General features: G+C 39.3%; 1 protein-coding gene across 3 annotated transcripts in view; it reads right to left on the reverse strand.

The window, feature by feature from the left end:
• Positions 1 to 19,135, reverse strand: part of LOC104594672 (uncharacterized) — a 53,725-nt gene that overhangs the window by 23,035 nt on the left and 11,555 nt on the right. For 2 of the 3 annotated variants that reach the window (XM_010255073.3, XM_088897554.1), the window contains 3 exons: positions 17,408 to 17,460; positions 12,399 to 12,495; positions 3,492 to 3,565 (listed from right to left, as the gene is read on the reverse strand). In XM_010255073.3, coding sequence (XP_010253375.1) covers positions 3,492 to 3,565; positions 12,399 to 12,495; positions 17,408 to 17,460 — 224 coding nt within the window. Of the gene's footprint in view, positions 1 to 3,491; positions 3,566 to 12,398; positions 12,496 to 17,407; positions 17,484 to 19,135 lie in introns of all 3 variants that reach the window. The other variant, XM_088897555.1, reaches the window with a different exon arrangement.

Consider the following 19,135-nt stretch of genomic DNA (forward strand, 5'->3'; position numbering starts at 1 on the left):
TGAACATCCTTCCCCAAAAGAGAATCTAGTGGTTACTCCTCCATCGTTGTTCCTTTAGACTCAGCTCTAGGAGACAAATTGCCTCTCCTCCTTCTCTTGTATACCCATTTGTAGTTTTTTATGGGTCCTGGCCAGATCGAGCTTCAACCTAGAGAATATTTTTGTTACATGCAATACATTAGAGTTTCTTAGGCTACACGATTTTTTACCATTCACTTTGTTGAACCTCTCATTTTTCTCTTCATTCCTGCTTCTTCGACCCAAGTCAACACCCAAACTTCCGACCTTCACCTCCTTAAGACTAAAGGCGTCTCCAACGTGATTCTCATCCTAAACACCAACGCTATCTCCATCTTATCTCAGCCCTCTTCCTCCTACTACTTCCCCAAACTCAGAAACCACAAAGATCTCCCCAACTTCCTCAGTCCCCTCTTCTAACCCCCCACTCTCGTTGGGGAAAATCTTCTCAAAGGCCAAAAGGTCGACTGAAACCAAATCGTTTCTTGTTTCTTGGAGAGTTGACACATCAACCTTAGTTTCCAGTGTGATCCAGGCCACTGCAGTATTTCTTTCAACCTGAGCGAACAGACCCTCTCCTCCAACCGCAGAAGAGGCCTGACTTCCGACGTGATCCTCCCCTATGCATCCATCTAGCTTCTTAATTCCATTTTTGTCAAATTTGGTAATCGCCCAAATCCACCTTTCCTTAAAATTAATTCTCACCTCATTAAGTCGATTGACCTTAGCCCTAATAACGCAATTGAAATTCAAAGTTTAGGCCCCACCTGTTTCTTCAAAGGGTCTACTCTTCTCATTCGGGTTTTCAGCTTCCACCATTGTTGCTTTGTTCTCAAAGTTGTCCATGTGTCCCACCTCCCCAATCTTCTCACTAACTCCACCATCCTCTGCAGTACCCGAATCCTTCTTTCTATCTCTTTCAACCACCTCTACCTGGGTCCCACCCCCTTTTCCATTTCTCAAGTTCTGCCAGCCACCTCCATCATTAAAGCCCTCAAAACCCCCTCGTTTTTCCTAAAATGCCAAAACTGCCCTCGTTGCCTACCTCTGACCTTCCTTGTCTCTTCGACTTCTCAAAAACGAAAAGCTTTTTTGCAACATAGCTCCTTCCGATCTTGTATTCCCCTCCCATCTTCTAAGTGGTTCAACCATCTTAGAGGGTAGGGGCCTTCCACCACAAGTCTTAACTCGTAACTTTCCCCTCTGAAGCAGAGAGTTAACAGAGTCAACACCTCGTGGACCTCTGCAACTTCTACCAAGATTCTTGCAACACTCAAATTCTGCCACGAATTTACTCTTGCATCTACAAATCTGAAACTGCCGCAGACATCTCCCACCACCTTGAACATATGGAAGCTCCAAAGTCCAAACGTGTAAAAGAATGCCAAAGATCACGATCCACACCAAGCTTGTCAGACCCACGTCTCTGATAACGCCAACCATGGGAGACCACCTTCCAATTCTAAGCTCTGGGCGTCGTAGCTCACTTTGTTCTCATTCCAATTCTAAGCTCTGGGCGTCGTAGCTCACTTTGTTCTCATTCCAATTCTAACACTTTGTAAATGTTGGTTACCAAACTAATTGGCCTAAAATCCTTAGGGTTATTTGCGTTAGGCTTCTTAGGAACTAAGGCCAAAAAAATGGCATTGACACCCGAGCTCACTATATGGTTTTCTGTAAATTCCTTAAGAGCATCACATAAATCATCTTTCAGTACACCCTAACAATCTTGATAGAAAGCCATTGTAAAACCATCCGAGCCTGGTGCCTTAAAATCTATCCATCAGGAACAACTCTCTTAATCTCCTCCTCTTTAAGGTTCCTTTCTATCCACCTTTCTTTTTACTCTCCCAAACTTGGCTACTCTAACCCTTCCATTGGTAACTACTCATTCAACAATCTTCTAAATATAGATTTAAAATGATCCACAAAAATTCTAGCAATTTCATCCTAACTGGTAATCACTTGCCCTTCTAATTCTAATTTGGCCACTAGGTTCTTCCCTCTTCCATTTCCAGATCATGGAAGAACCTAGTATTCCCATCACCTTCCTTAATCCACTTATGCCTTGACTTCTGCCTCCAACAAACCTCTTCTCTGAGTAAGACATCTTCCAATTTCTTTTTCATATGCCTTCTTAATTCTCTATCTTGTTCACTCGATAGCACTTGGAATTCCTTCTCATCCAACTTTTCAATTTGTGTGATTAGATTCAATTTTTATTCCTCAACCCTTCAAAATGTTTGCTATTCAACCCCTTCAACCTGGTCTTCAGTCTCTTCAACTTCTTATGAAATTTAATTCCTTTCCATGTTATCCCCCCCAACTCCTCATTCCACCACTCCTTCACTTTACCCCCAAAGTCCAGACGAGTTAGCCACATATTTTCAAACCTAAACGGTCTAGGTCTACTAATCAAGGATTCAATACCAATCTTAATTAGGCAATGATCAGAATGACCCTAGGCAGAGCTCTAGAAATCAGATTTCCCCAGCAATTCTCCCAGGCTGGGTTGAAGAGGAACCTATCCAACTAAGAAAGGTTCAATTGTTGATTCACTTGCTAGAGAGAGATAGAGAGTTCATAGACAAATTTTGTAGTATAGTACCTCATATGGTGGCTTTTTGTTTTTAATTTTTTTGATCAGTAAAAAGAACAAACTTATATTAATAAAGAATAACAGAATTTACAGCAGTGAATAGCCTCGGCTACCCAAACAGTTAAAGAAAAAACACAGTCATAACCCCAGGAATTTAGCTTTTATGGTGGCTTTTTATGTTTCCTTTTGTAAACAAATATTAGTTGGGGGGAGGTAGCAGTGATGCTAGCTCTCATTCTCTACATTGGAGAGGGTTTGGTTACTCTCCCTTGTTTTGTACTTTATTCTTAAGCCTATTACTTTTTTAACCAAATGCCCAGTTGCATATAAAAACAAAAGGATCACTCTCTTGATCTCAACTCTTTCCTTCCCCATAATGTAAATAAGTTGATCCCTCAATCTATCCTGTCACCTTTTTCTTTATTATGCACGAAATGGAGTTCTTGCTTCTTCAATTTGTTTTTTCCTGAAATAAAATAACAAAAAAAAACCTTTCTTTATCCATTTATTCCATGGCTTTTCTCTACCAGATTACCTCTCTTCCTGAAACTTTGCTTTCAGTCTATGTCTATTAAGATTCATTCTGTCAAATTTAACAAGGTTCGAACTTCAATCAGAAACAGACAAGTTCCAAGAAAGGGAAAGGTACCAAATGCAATCATAACATTACTTCCACCTAGCATACTCGAAATAAAGGCCGAAGCTTCATATAGATACATTAAAGTATCAGACCACTTAATATATGCATTACTCTTTTTTTATCAATAATATATGCATTACTCTTAGAAAAGCATATAAGAAAGCAAGGACCAGCATTTGAGGCTGAATGCATATAAGAAAAAACAAAAAACAAAAAATACAGACTGTTAACCACCTTGCAAGATCAGCATTTATTTTCAACCCTGTAATTGCACCTTGTGCAAATTGGAGCAACTCTTCTCGCTTTACCTGGAAAAGGAAGAAACTCCCAAAATGTTAAGAACTGACTAAATCTTTTTTTTTTTTTTGGTCAGTAAGAGAAACTGACAAATCTTAATCTTAATCTACCAAATGATTTTATGTTACTTTTGACATTAAATTAATATTCCAAGCATCACCGTCATAAGATTAACCTCTAAAACAAGTTAATCTTTACAACATAATGAAACAAAAAGAATAGAAAAGAAAATTTTATAGGTGAAGATGTATAGGGTAGAATATTGTTCACCATAGTTACGGAAATGTCATACACACAAAGGTAGGAGAAAAACATCCATACCTCCTATCTACTGCACCATTAACTATGAAACCTGAAAATTAACTAAACAATAAGGCTATGTTTGGCTTGAAGGAAAAGGTAGGGAAAGACAGGGAAACCAATACAAGGGTTGTAAAGGTTTCCCTACATTTTCCTTCATACCAAACATAGCCTAAGTAGATGAATGATGCTGGTGACCAGATCTCACTACCAATAAATAAAAATGATAAAAACGCCCTCACTTTCCCAAGATACTTGAAAGTACAAGGGAAAAAGAAAAATTCAAAGCATGAGATCCCTTTCTTAACCATTTGGCAGTCCCCCCCCCCCCAAAAAAAAAAAAAAAAAGCATGGGATTACTGCTATGGGCCCATATTGTGAAAAGGTTAACCCAAATAGATATGAGAAGGCATGAATAATGACAACTACTAAAAGACCATTACCCAATGATAGTCCCAGTAATCCAGGATGCTGGAAGGGGTGGACTGTTTATGGTCCTAACCTCTGGTTATTTTTGCACAAAGTGGTGACTCTCAGACTCAAACTCATTTCCTCACACTTGTCAGCCAAAGATTTTTCCCTCTCACCAAGCAATGGCTCCTAATAAAGCAGCTTCATTTGAATAAATACTTACAGCAAACACGAATGTCAGAATAAATGCCAATAAATAAGCAAAGCATAAACCATGGGGTAACTGTTTTTTCCTGATAAGTGTCAAGGATTTAAATGAATATGGATATGGTATGCAATGGTCAGAATCTGACATATGTAAGTCAATTGGACTCAAGGCCATCCAGAAATATGAGAGCACAAGCAATGAGGATGTAGCATGCACTTGCTCAGAATTTAAACATCAGAGAAAAAGAATCAAGGTATTTTTCGAATTTTTCTTAAAAGTAAAATGCATATAAAGATAAATGAAATCTAACATGAGTATACTTGAATTCACAATAGTGAAAAACCTCAAAAGGTCATGGAGATTACGAGCTACGACATGGAAGGTAAGAAACAGACTAAAGATGTCCAAGTGGAGAAGCCTGCTGGATTAAGTGATGATCGAAGTGATGAGAATGATCTTTCTTCTGGGACTTGCAATTTTAGGAACTGTAAGTCTTTGGAGGTAGGCTATGTTTCTATTGATCAGAAGGATTCTACTCCGCCAAGTCAAGTGTGTGGCCCTGCTCAGGAGGAGTCTCACTCGAGAGGTACAGAAGCTGAAATTGAAGGGGTGGAGTCGGAGTCGGGGGCGCAAGGGAGGACAGGGAGAAAGAAGCTGAAGATTCTCTGAAACTCAAAGAAATTGTAGAAGATGAAGCTGGAGGATCCATCGGAGAAGCAAATGGCAGCTTTCTTTCAATGGTAAGGAGTTCATTTGACTCTGGGTCAAGTGGTGATCGAAGAGGCAATGAGAATGGTCATTTGGAGGTTTGCAGTGATTCTGTTGGTCAGAAGGATTCTCCTCTGCCAAGGCAATGTGTGACCCTGCCCAGGAGGAGTTTCACCTGAGAGGCACAGAAGATGAATCTGAAGGCGTGGAGTAGGGTTGGAGGTGAAAAGGAAGACAGAGAGAGAAGCTGAAGATTTTCTGAAAGTCAAAGAAAAGGTCAAAGATGAAGAGGGAGGATCCGTCAGACAAGCAAAGGGAACGATTCTTTCTTTGGATGATAGTTTATCTGATCTCGTTTTTTCTTGGAGGAAGTAGTGGGCTGCAGGAGGAAGGTTGAGGAAAGTCTTGAGGTTTTTTTTTTATGAGTAATAGTAAAATTTTATTAATTCAAAAACTGATTTAGAGTTGTGATTTCATACAACATCCAAGGAAGAGGCGCGAGCTGCAGCCCCTCCTAGAATCTTACAATTAAACTAGGAAAAAAATACAGAAATCACAGCTGAGCTCAAAACAATTATTCCCTATTTACCCCTTGCTTGGCTAACACATCGGACAAAGTATTTGCTGATCTCCCCACCCACTGTAGAGAGACCAACATATTCCTTGTCAACCAACTGAATTCCTCCACTTTGTTCTCGCAGCACCATATAGCATCTTCAGGATTTTTCAGCCAGCCCACCACCACCTTGGAATCCCCTTCAATTATCAGATTCTGTACACCCAATCGGTTTGCAAACTGCACCCCTTGTACAGCAGCTAATAGCTCTGCCCTGATAGAGTCTCCAACTCCTAAAGGACCAGAGTAAAGCAAGACAATCTCTCCATTCTCATTTCTCAGAACACACCCCATTCCAGATAATCCTGGATTACCCATGCTACTTCCATCAAAGTTCAACTTCAGTGAGCCTTTAGATGGAGGAACCAGCTTGTAATTAACTTGTCCTTTAAGGGTGAACACCTCTATATTGCTGACCAGTTTCTCCAAAGGTCATTAAAAGAGAATTGATGAAAGATTTCCAAAGTCTTCAGCCAAAGGATTGCCCCACGCAACACACAGTCTTTCAGTTCTTGACTGCTCCTTTCCTTTTCTTGAAAAATTCTAGCATTCCTTTCTTCCCAAAGAGTCTAGATCAGAGCAGCGCAAGCACATCTCCACATAAGTCTCCCTCTTTTTGTAAGCCAAGAGAAAGTAGAATGGTCAAAGATCATGCGAACTTCTACTGGTAAGTTCCAACTACTCCCAAACAACGAAAGTAACCAAGCCCAAAGGTTTGCAAAAAATGGACAAGATATTAGTAGATGGTAACAATCCTCCCCATGAGCTCTGCAGAGGATACACCACTTGGGAGAAATACAGAGGAAAGGTCTTCTCTTTTGTAGGTTATCTAGAGTGTTTACTTTCCCATAGAATACTTCCCAACAAAACGCCATAATCTTTGGGGGAACTGGCCTACACCAAATTTCCTTTGACGAAAAAGGTTGCTGAGCAGAAGATTGAGAGATGGACTTGAAATAAGAAGCACAAGTAAAGATTTCTTTGGGTCTAGGAGCCCACACCCTTTTATCTAGCTTGGAGGGATCCAAGCAAACCTGATTAAGGCAACATAGCAAGTCAGAGAGAGATTCAATTTCATATCCCTTAGTCCCCTACAAAACCCCAATTAGGAGCCAAGGGTGTTCTTGAGGGTGAGACAAATTTTGAGACCAAAAGTGAACAGCATTTCCAGAACAAACTTCACACCTGATAAAATTGAGAAATTGAGGAAGGGTGCTGTGTATGGCCTTCCAAGGTGTTGCTAGGTTAGCCTGCCTTGATACACCAGCATCCCATCCATTCTCTGAACTCCTATGAATGCTTCTCACCACCTCATGCCACACCCTCTCACTTTCCGATGGCCATTGCCACAACCATTTCCCTAACAGAGCTTGATTTTTTTCAATCACCCTCTCAAGTCCCAAACCCCCCCTCTTCTTTACTTCTGCAAACAATTTCCCATTTAACCAAATGATCCTTTTTTCCTTGTCTCGGTTCCCAAAGGAAGTCTCTCATCAACTTCTCCAGCTTCCTAGCTTCCCTAAGTGGTATCCAACAAATAGAAAGTAAATAGGTAAGTTAGCCAAAGTATCTCTTATTAAGGTGTTCTCCCTCCCAAAGAGATGTAATTCTTCTTCCAAGAAGTTAATCTCTTCTCAAACTTTTCTAGCATTGGGGTCCAAAATCTGCTCTCCCTAGGATTTGCCCCCTAATGGAAGCCCTAAGAAGGGCATAGGCCAAGAAGAGATAGAACACTCAAGACACTCTACAATAACCTCAATCTCCCCAACCTCCAAATTTATACCCGCTATGCAACTCTTCTCCAAATTTATTTTCAAATTAGAAACCCTTTCAAATCCTTTGTTTAGCTCCTTTAGGTTTGCCACCTTCTTGCTAAAACCTCCTTCACAAAAGATCATTAGGTCATCTACAAACTGAAGGCAGGTGACTGGGACTTGGTATCTCCCTATTCTCCAACCCCTAATGGCATCTTCTCTATCAGCCTTAGTAATGATCCTACTGAATACAACAGCTACTAAGGTTAAAAGGAAGGGAGAGAGTGGATCCCCTTGCCCGATGCCCTTGCAAGCTAGAAAAAAATCCTTCACCACACCATTTACCAGAATAGAGCAGTGATAGGTACTAATACACCCAAATATCCAACTACACCACTTGTCCCCAAATCCACAGTTTCTCATCACCTCTAATAAAAACTCCCAGTCCACCAAGTCATAGGCCTTTTCAAGATCCAATTAACAAACAAAACCACTTTGCCTAAACCTTTTCATTTCCTCCACACACTCATTCGCAATTAGAATTTGATTTGTTATTTGTCGCCCTTAAATGAAGGCCCCATGAGTTTCACTGATGATATTAGGGAGAACTGTTTAGATCCTCAAAGAAAGCACTTTAGCTAGAATTTTATAGATGCTTGTCACCAGACTAATAGGCATAAAATCTTTTAGGTGGTTGGCATCAATCTTCTTAGGGATCAAGGCAAAAAATTGGCATTGATTCCAAGGCTTATTACATGATTGTCTGCAGATTCCTTAAACATTTCAACTAAATTCTCTTTTAGTGCCTCCTAGCAGTCTTGATAAAAAGCCATTATAAAGCCATCTAGACCTGGAGCCTTGGATCTAAACATTAGAAAGACAGCTTTTTTAATCTCTTCTTCCTTGAAATTCCTTTCCAACCACCTTGCCATTCCGTCCTTAAGTCTTGGACATTCCACCCCTCCCACGACTGCTCTCTCACTCAAAGGTCTTCTATAGATCGATTTGAAGTGGTCCACAAATTTTCTAGCTATTCATCCCGGTTGGTAATCACCTCCTCTTCTATCTCTAGCTTGGTCACAAAATTCTTCCTTCGTCTCCCATTGGCCAAGTCATGGAAAAATCTAGTGTTCCCATTGCCTTCCTTAATCCACTTGATTTGTCAAACCATTTTGGGAGTCTTTTACATCCAAGTTTTCTATTCGAGAGATTAGGCTCATTTTTTCTCCTCAATTCTGCCAAACTGATCTCTATTCCACTCTTTTATTTTGACTCTCAACCTCTTTAACTTCTTATGAAACTTGACCCCCTTCCACCTTACCCCCACCACTCCTTCACTTTTTTACAAAATCTAGATGGGTAAGCCACATATTTTCAAATCTAAAAGGTTTGGACCCAATAGGAAAAGACTTGGTGCCTATCTGGATAGGACAGTGATCAGAGGTGACCCTAGGTAATGCTCTAGCAACCAAGTTTTCCAAACTATTCTCCCAGACTAGATTAAATAAAAACATGTCCAACTTCGAACACAAAGGGGTTTCCTGAAGGTTGGACCAAGTACAACTGGTATTTCCTTCAACTCCAATCTTCAATAAAACCATTAAATTTCCTCATGGTTGTTGTGATTACCTGTTGGGGACTACTGGTTTCTTCAGAGAATCTAATGACGTTAAAATCCCCACCCAGGCACCAAGGGCCATCCCATAACCCCTTGATTGCATATAATTCCTCCCACATTTCATTTCTCTCTCTATAGGAGTTAAGGCCATAAACATTGGTTAGAACCCATACCCACCCATCCTCTACATTCTTGAACTTAATGGAAATGGAGAATATCCTCCTATCAATTATTCCACTGCTTCCACCACGTCCTCCCTCCACAATGTTACAATCCCCCCCCCCCCCCCCCCCCCCCCCCCCCCCGAGGCTCCCCAAGAAGGAGCCAAAGTCTAACCTACACCTCTAGACCTCCAGAAACTCCTAACCCATCTCCCATCTAATTCCATCAGTTTGGATTCTTGTAAAAAAACAATGTTGAGTTTTTCCCTTTAGAGTAGGTCTTTGATCACCCTTCTCTTTCTTGCACTCCCTAGGCCTCTTACATTCCAGCTAATAATTTTCATCGAGACAAAAATAGCAAAACACACATGAAGAAGCCTTTGTCTCCTTATTTTAGGCCCTTCCTCCTATCCCCTCTACCACTAAATTCTAAATCTCCCCCAATGTCCGAGATTAGCCTTTCCACTTCAGATCTTTTCTTCTTCTTTTTTCCTTTTTCCCCCTTCCTAATACAATAAGCATCCTCTTCCTTCTCTACATCCTTTCCACCCAATGTCTAAAATAGATCTTTACCACACTCGCACTCATTTTGGCTGCAACGGCTCTCTATGACTCCTTCCTTTTTTTAGTTCCTCCAGCCCTGTACAAATCAATTTCCAGATTCTATCCACCTCCTCTTGTCCCCTTACCACTTCCTTCCACCACCCTCTCTCCTCCTTCCACTATCACCCTCTCTCTTACATCAAATCCTCCTAGATGGGAAGCTGGAGTATCTGTTACAGGCATAGCACACAAGCCAGTATCCAAAAAAGAAATGACACCCATACATGGTAGGATGGGGGGAGGACTAGGACCACTGGATTTGAGTTGCTGACAGGTTTTGTTTGGTTTTAAGGTCTTTCCCCTTTCTGGACAATGTTGTGAAGTAGACGTAGTGAAAGTATCACTTTCGGACTACCTACCCACTTGGAATTCCTTTCTATGTGTTTTCGACACTAGAATGCCCACATCCACCCTCATGGCAGATTTTTGTCCTTCTCCACCAACATCCTGCAATTTGTTAGACTCAGGGTCGGCTCCCTCGGTGGAGGGGAGAGGAGCTTGCACAGCTTCAGGACCAATTTCTTCACCATTTCTAGCCTTCCCGCAACCTTCATCTTCGAACTCTTCCTCTATAAACAGAAGCTCTGTGTGCAAACTTTCTGTTTCAAGTAGATTATTGTTGCTTTTCAGAAGCACACTTCCCAAACTTACAGTTTCATCACTATCAGAATCGTCACTGCTATCTTGTTCACTCGGCCAGTCTTCGATCTCTGTTCTGTTAATATCACTACATTTCAGACACCTTGGATTGTGCCTATCAGGTGAGAGACGGTTCACTATGTTGGAAGGGACCCACTGTAAAGAGCTTTGGGGTTGAGAGTCTTGAGGCCCTGTGCCTGAAACGTTCGATCGAAAGGAGGGATTCAAAGGAGAAGAAGATAGACGATTGTTATCGTCCATCAACTCATCCCCCCCTCCCAGTCAAGTGAGTACTTAAAGGGTCCCTTGGCCCATCTAAGGAAAGTCTTGAGGTTGCTGTTGTTGATTCAGTCCCTAGAAAGTCTCGGGCTCCTGGTAAGATGCATATTGTCCACGTTACTAAAGTATTTTCTCGACTTTGAAGCTTGGCCTGGTTAGTGCAAGTCAAACAAGTATTTTCAGCTTCAGTTTGCACTGGTAGGAGAGATCCCATCATCCCCACTAATTCAAATAGGCAGCTGGAAATTTTGCAGCAGGAGAGGAAGAAAATTGTGGAAGGGGAGGTAGCTGATTTGAGAATGGACGGTGGGAGGCCGGAAGAAGAAATGGAGAAGGAAGGTGGTTTGTCTATTGAGAAAATTACAGAGAAAAATATCGAGGATGGTAAGAACCTTGGTTTGTTCTTCTTGGGAGATGAGGAATTTGCTAGAAGAGCCATTGAGGAGTTTGAGAGGAGGAAGGAGAGCTTGAGAAAAGTTTATGTGGGGGAAGGAGAAGTCTGGAACGAAGCAGATGATGGGAGAGATGAAGTGTTTGAGGGGGAGGGTTAATGGAGGTTTTGTGAATTTCTTTTTGGCTGTCCCTATTTGTTAGTTGATGAATGCCTGTAGTTGCGAGGGTCAGGGGTGAGGTGGTTGAGGGTGATTTAGGGGGAGGTTTTTTGTAGTCTTGTTTTGATTCTTGTTAGTTCTGAGGTCTTTTTTTTCCCTTCTTGTGCGTGACTGCTTGTCACCTTCCTCTTGTACTCTTATATTCCTTTAATATATTTTTTTATTATAGAAAAAACATCAATGGCAATATTAGTCATTAACCATTAGAAAAAAGGTAAAGAGGTCTAATAGGGCTCAACATGCAGAAGGGGGAACCTATATCCTTGTTGTAATCGACAGACAGGCAGAAGGACAATTATACAACATCAATGAAGTAACTGTTTCCAGTCAAAAGAAAAAAGATACAGCACTAAGTGAAGTTCCTTTTTTTTTTTTGATCAGTAAATCATTAATATGAGGAAAAGGTGCAAATTATGATTACAGATCCTGTGTAGCCTCAGCTACCCCACTAAACTTGACATGTCAACTTTCAATTTTAGTACTTCACCTTTACAACTGAGCCCAAAAACAATGATCCCTGTTAACCCCTTGTTTTGCTAGCTGGTCTGCAAATCCATTAGCCGCTCTTGGGGTCTACTGAATTATTAACTACATATCCTTGGATAGATTTTTAAGTTTCATGATTTCATTTCTCAATTGCCAGGGTATTATTTCAACTTGCTTTAGCCAGTTTGTCACCACTTTGGAATCAACTTCCACAACAAGCTTTCTCACCCCCAGATCCTTGGCTTTTGTGAAGTTTCATAATTTATAGGGAAAATCTATAGGGTACTGTCACACATCTAGTAGATCGTACAACTAACCCCATATAATACTTAATGAAACATCCATTGACAATAAGATGCACAAGATATTGATAAAACAACCAAGAGAAAATAATAAAACATAAGTAGATTTTCCCAATTTCTAAAAGCTATGTGAAGTTTAGTTATTTACCAATACTTCATCTTGGTAGCTTGAGAATGATTTTGCCAAATCTTGTATACTGCTCACTATCGCATTATGTACTTCCCTTCCCCCTGTAAGACAGAGGCTGAAAACAATCACAACAAAAAGAGGTTTAGAGAAAATTCTAGTTGGTCCCAAGTATGAAGCTTTCTGAATTTATAAAAACAGTGAGAACCACTACCAAAATTTTATTAATACTTCACTAATGTCTAATTGGTCATTCCCTAGTTTATATTGGAATTTTGGATTTTGAAAGGTTTTTACAGGACTATGAAGCTTTTGAAGTAATCTTGTCACCCAATCTTCTACCAAATGTCTTTCTTAGCCCATTGATAATAATAAGATCTGTTCTTTGAATCTAATTGTTCTTTTCTGCTTATCCTTCTATGGAGTCCCGGATCCAAATGCATTTATTCCTTTGTTTTTTTCAAGAAATAACTGTATGGCTTTATCCTACTCCACGCACACACAAAATAAAAAAAAAAAAAATCGAGCTTTTTTGCTGGGAGGTCTTTCAAATTAAGATCAACTCAACATAGACGTTTGAGCGTTAGAAATCTTAATCCTTATTACCCCAGCATAATTCAATGGCCAATTGATTAATAAGATTAGTGGTACAAAAGGGCATCTTGGAATAGTGGCAGCCCTATTCCTGCAAAGTTTTTTTTTTATCAGATTGAGGATTAGATCTGTACTTACAATTTTTATATATCAAAATGTTAGTCCCTTTTACATCTAAAGTTTTACCAGATGGCCAGGATTTCCAGGTGGAAAGAATGGTAAAATTTTATGGAGTATCATCCCTTTTGCAGTCTTTTTTGGCATTTGGAAAGAGAGGAACAGACATATTTTTTAGGAAAATTAAGGTCTTCAAGAAAACTGGCAGATGTTCCAAGTCAGTAGAATGGGCTTTGGCATAGTTGTCAAGGTCACACCTAGGCAACTAAGTGGTTTTAGGTGCCTGCATCAATGAATTACCACAAATAATTTGACAAAGGAACATGCCAAAATCGTTAGGTGCTCAAGGAAGGCGTTTAAGCAACTTGAAAAGACCAGGCAAGCACTTTATATAAATATATATATATACGTGTGTGTGTCTTACAGTATTAAAATAGGAATGGTGCACTGAATCATTTACTATTTTAACACATTATATTAATCATCTTGTCCCTCTTCTTTTGTTAGGGTTCAATCAGGCACATGGAAGCAAAGAAGCCACCAAATTCTCCTTTGATTGAACTGTTTGGAGGAAGGACTGAAGTCAGTCTCAGAGAATAGATGGACAGACACTACAGGTATGTTTTGTATATTTATTTATTTTCTTTCTTTACTTCTTTCCTCCTCATCCTCCTTTTCATGGACTAAAACAGTTCTTCTTTTGAATGCTGACCCCTTCCCTCGATGATTTAACATGCAAATCTTTTCTGGGAATCTTTTCACATAGTCACTCGCTTGAACCAAAGCAATAGGTTTTTGAGGACCCTAGTTGGGTTCAATCAAGACCAAAAAGGACATGGATAGAAGTATTATTAAATGATTTAAGCAATAATAATTTAACAGTGGATATGACCTTAAATAGAACAGATTGACAAAAAGGTCCATGTAGCCGACCCCATATACATATAGTTGGGATAAGGCATGGATGAAGAGGATTCATGTAGCCAACCCCATATATGAGGTCCCTAGCAAAATCAAGACCGAAAAAAACATGGGCAGTAGTAAGAAATGATTTAAGCACTAATAACTTAACAGTGGATATGGCTTTAAATAGAACAGATTGGGGAAAAGGATTCATGTAGCCGACCCCATATTCATATAGTTGGGATAAGGCATGGATGATGAGGATTCATGTAGCCGACCCCATATGTGAGGTCCCTAGCAAATTCACCTATGTCTTTGGAAGTTTTGTCTGCCTGTGCAGCTCTTCCAAGATTGATTAATTTCAGGTCTACTAATCACAGTTAGTTGATCTTGTAGCCTCTACTTCTGAATAGTTATTCACAATATTTTGGGGAAACTAATAGAGAAGTTTAATCCAACTTATATTAAATTTGTTTCTTTATCTTGCTCAAGACTTTAGTTCTTATGATGCTCATTTGATTGGCTGATACGTGAAAACGTTTACATGAATCTGTCCATCAGAAAAGATTTGCATGTTAAATCACTAAGAGAAGCTTTCCAACAATAATGTTTGACCCAGAAGTTTCAAGCAAAATCACTAAGAAAAGGTTTGTAATTGTAAGATTAGATTATTTATGGGGCCATTGACACTGATTGGGAGACTGCATTTGAATAAGTATTGATAAAGAACATTTAGCTTTTAGGAAGGGAGTTTGATTTATGGTAGAAAATGGAAGAAGAACTAACTTTTGGAGGGACCTCTGTTGTGGAGATCAATCACTCAGATTTGTACCCAACAACCTTTGATTTGGCCAGAAATAAGGAAGCTATGTAAGCAAGAATTTGGTGGAATTTGTTGTCACAAACCGGCGATAATATGGATGATGCTTCTGGCTGCATACCTCTTCAGTGTTCTCACCGACCCATGGTTTCACAAAGCTGAACTTTGATGGGAGTAGTGCAGGGATTGATGGCATTTTCAGGGATGAAGAGGGCAGCATTATTGGCATATTTTCTGGGCCAATGGGTGAAGGAGACTCTTTAAGGGCTGAGGTCTTGGCTATGATGGAAAGAGTGCAAAGAGCAAAGGATATGAATATCAGTAAACTGATCATAGAAAGGGATTCAAAACTGGTGGTGGGGTGGTTGCAAAAGGAAGAAGCTGATCTGTGAGAATTATTGCAATGAAAGGAAGAAATTCAAATGGTTGACAAGAGACATGGAAGTGAGGATTAGTTGGGTGGAAAGAATCATTAATGGTTTTTCTGATGCTTCGGCAAAAAAAAGGGGTGGAAAGAAATCAATTGTTCTGGGCTCAGTTGTAAAAATTGTTTTTATCTTCGGGGAGAGTTAAGAGTTTTTAGCTCTCCCCCCTTGTAATTCATGTTTTCTGTCTTAATGAAATCTGAAGTTATTGATAGAAAAAAAAATACTCTTCAGTGTACATATCATCAATTCATCATTATCCTCTAAGCCTTGTCCCAACTATATGGAGCCGGCTTACATAAATCCTGTACCATCATTCCTTTTTGTTCAGTGTCATATCCACTGTTAAATTATGAGCCCTTGAATCAATTCTTACAACTTCAACCCATTTCCTTTTTGGTTTGCCCCTAGCTTTCTAGCCCCTTTCAACTTGTAACAAATCACTTCTTTGACTAAGTTCATTTCTAATCCTAACGCATTCTATTTTTCCCACTCATCCATCTCAACAATTGCATGTCTGCCACACCCTTTTTTGCACGTCTTGTTTATTGACTACCTAACACTCTGTTCCATACAACATTTCTGGCCTTACAACCGTTTTATAAAATTTTCCTTTTGGCCTAATTGATATTCTCCTCCTATCACATGAGATTCCAGATGCACCCCCTTCCATTTTGCCCATCCTGCTCTATTTATGTATGCCTCTCGGTTCCTTTATATATTTCTCTTTTTCCTTCTAAAATAAGGTTGGTAGTACACTTCCCATTATAGCTTGCTCTTCAATACTCCCTCTCTCATTAAATAATTTGCAGCCAAATCAACAGCTCTAGGAAGTAAGAACTTAATGGAATGAAAGGCTCACGCTAGATGTCAAAAACCCAACCCCTTCAATCTGATAGTGCAATCTCCACTGACCTTTGTACTGTCCCTCAACCATCTGATCCCCAGTTCCCCTTATGTGAATCCTCTTGTAACCCATAGAGACATATACATGTATAAATGTAAAACGAAAACAAGGGAAAAAGACAAATAGTGATGGCATCAACCTTTTTGTAAAACCCCTGAACATATCAGGTCAAGGACATCCTGAATGTCCATTCCTTCCCCTATACCAAATTACCAATTAATGAACGAAAATATTTCAAGGTGTGGAAATAGCCTCATTGAAGGGGCATAGTGTTGATGGGTCAGAGTGAGAAAGGGGAGCAATCAAGAAGGATATAGAGGGTTACAATTGATGAGGTTTACCAGCTGCATAGGTCTCTTCCAGTTGATCAGATTGTCCACGATGAGGTTCAAGTCGAAAAGAAGCTGTGACCTCCTCTTTTTTTTTCTTTTGAAGATAAAAAGAAAAAAGAAGTACAAGTTGTCACCTCTTCTACTGGGAGGAGATGATTTCTCATAGGCCACTTTTTGGCAATTGGAAGAGCAAGATAGGGCCATTCAATATTAAGAAACTCAGAGGTTGAGGAAAGCAACCATCCCAGTTGATACGAGTTGGAGAAGTAAATAAGGAGTTTCAGGCTCCTTGAGAAGCAGCCTATAAGATAACCAGATGGATGCCCAGGGTTGATTCCTTTTTATGCTGCTCCCTGTGGGGTTTTTTTTTTCTTTCCTTTTTGTTTGCTTTTGGGCCTAGGGTCCATTTACTTCTTGTATATATTCTTTGTTTTTTCAATAAATTTACATTTACCATAAAAAAAAAAAGTTATGAAGGCTTGCTTGCAATGACAAAATGGAAAAATTCCTTTATGTGTTCTATCATGTGCATGTCAGACAAAAGCATTACAAGATTTCAACAGATCAAATGCCCTATAAAACTAAATCCAGAATATGATGAGAACAAACATGCTAAAGATTAAACAGATACATAACATCTAAATCCAGATCAAACCAACATCTGAGACAGATTCAAATGTAAGTATACAAAATCACTTATTGAAGATTTACTTTATGGTGGATACTTTATGAACTATCCATTTCCTTAGGCTCAGTTTGGAAGCAGTACAAATGCAAATATGTACAGCGTAAATACATACAAAATAATACAAAATATAAGGTCTTGCACTCTACATATTTGCATTTGTACTCCTTCCAAACTCAGCCTTATTAAAGGATACATAATTGGAAGTGAAGTGACCTGCCATAGATATAAGAGTGAAGAGACTCACCCAAATATCTCCAAAAGCAAAGAAATTTCTTCCTCGTTTGGTGCTTCAAGAATCTGAGTCATAGAAAAGAGTCAACCTGCGGTTAACCTCCATGATCAGCAAGTACAAATCCAACTAAAAATGCAACTTAATCTTTTTTATAGGAAAATGTTGTATATATTAATGTCATAAATATGGAGGGGGAATGGAAGCCCCCTACATAAAATTTGATAATTTTTTACCTGTAACAGTAAAAAGTTTATTTATTAACGATGAAGAAATCAAGAAGAGTACAACAAAGGAGACACAAGATATTTTTTAATGGATGTCCATGGGAAAACATGAGTAACTCATCTTTTTAGGCTCGAATTCAATCCATTACCCTCAACACTGATATTCCTTATCATAAAATGTCAAAGTTTCCCAACCTCATTGAGAAACGTACACAACCACTGGCCCGGTAAAACAGGTTTCCTATCTTTCATTCTACCTATACCTAATACCTGTCTGCTTTCTGTTGACACACAATCTCCCAACTGATCAAATGATTGCTCTTAGAATTTCCAAGCTCCTTGGAAATATCCCTTTTCTAACCTTTTGCACTCATTAGGGCATGGATGATGGAACAATTAGAAAACTACACATGAAAGTTGAAAAAATAAATATGGAATTCATTAAGGTGATTATACCTCTTAAGGAGATTTAGTTCTTTTTCCAATCAAAATTATTCTAGCAAATCTAATCCAAAAAATGGGCTCCAAAAGGCAGTGATTCTAGGGTTTCCACCAGGAGGAAAGATTAAAGAATTTATATGTTATCCCAAAATACTAAAGCCAAGGCCACTAGCATTAAGACCCTATTGTACCCTCCTCCAATTTGATCCTACCCAATCAATTTTTACTTAGGTTACTGTTCACTACTGAAATCCTTTACAAGCATTTGATCAGCACAGAGTCTGTCCACACTTAATTGACCTTAATCCTCCAGATATAAAGAATTACAGACTGGGTTCTTATTCTCCCAGATGAAGAAATCACAAAAGAAGACCTTGGTTCTGATTTTTGGAACATCCGTTTTGGCTTAATAATTTCCCTTTTGTTTGATTTATGTATTCCTCCTTTTTCTATTCAGTGTCTCCTTTATGTTTTCTTCATCTCCTTTGTAGATTTGTTCTCTAGGGATATCTCATCACTATCAGATGTACTTCTTTCTTTTTTTTATCAGTAAATACAATCCTTTATTTTATTAGAAGTTACTGTGAAAGTACAAAGCAAGTCATCTTTTTTTTTTTGAAGAATAAGATAGAAATTCATTAGAAAAAGAAAATAGAATACAACAGGAAGGTGATAAGACATCACCCGAAGAGTAAATAAACCCAAAGAACCCAACAAAGATCTCAAAAGTCCCAAACTAAAACCCATAAAACCAAAACTGGCGAAACTTAAAGCTTTTCTCAAAACAATCTCAAGCACAAACCAAGAAATCCCCTAAACAGAAACTTAAACCCTCCTTGCTCCACAACCAAAGCCTCAATCTTCCACCGCAAACTCATCCTCCCGGCTTGAAACATCTTTGACCCAACGCTTGCCGCCTTCCCAATGAGTTTCATTGTTCATCTTCTCTTTCCTTTTCCTTCTTTCAAACTCCTCAAAGGCCCTTCTAGTGAACTCCTCACCACCCCAGAAAAATAAACCCAGGCTCTTTCCAATTGTGACCTCTCTGCTCACCAAGTTTTGAAGAGTCCCACAC

The sequence above is a fragment of the Nelumbo nucifera genome, chromosome 2 (assembly GCF_055504915.1).
Source record: "Nelumbo nucifera cultivar China Antique chromosome 2, China Antique-T2T, whole genome shotgun sequence".
NCBI classification, from domain to species: domain Eukaryota; kingdom Viridiplantae; phylum Streptophyta; class Magnoliopsida; order Proteales; family Nelumbonaceae; genus Nelumbo; species Nelumbo nucifera.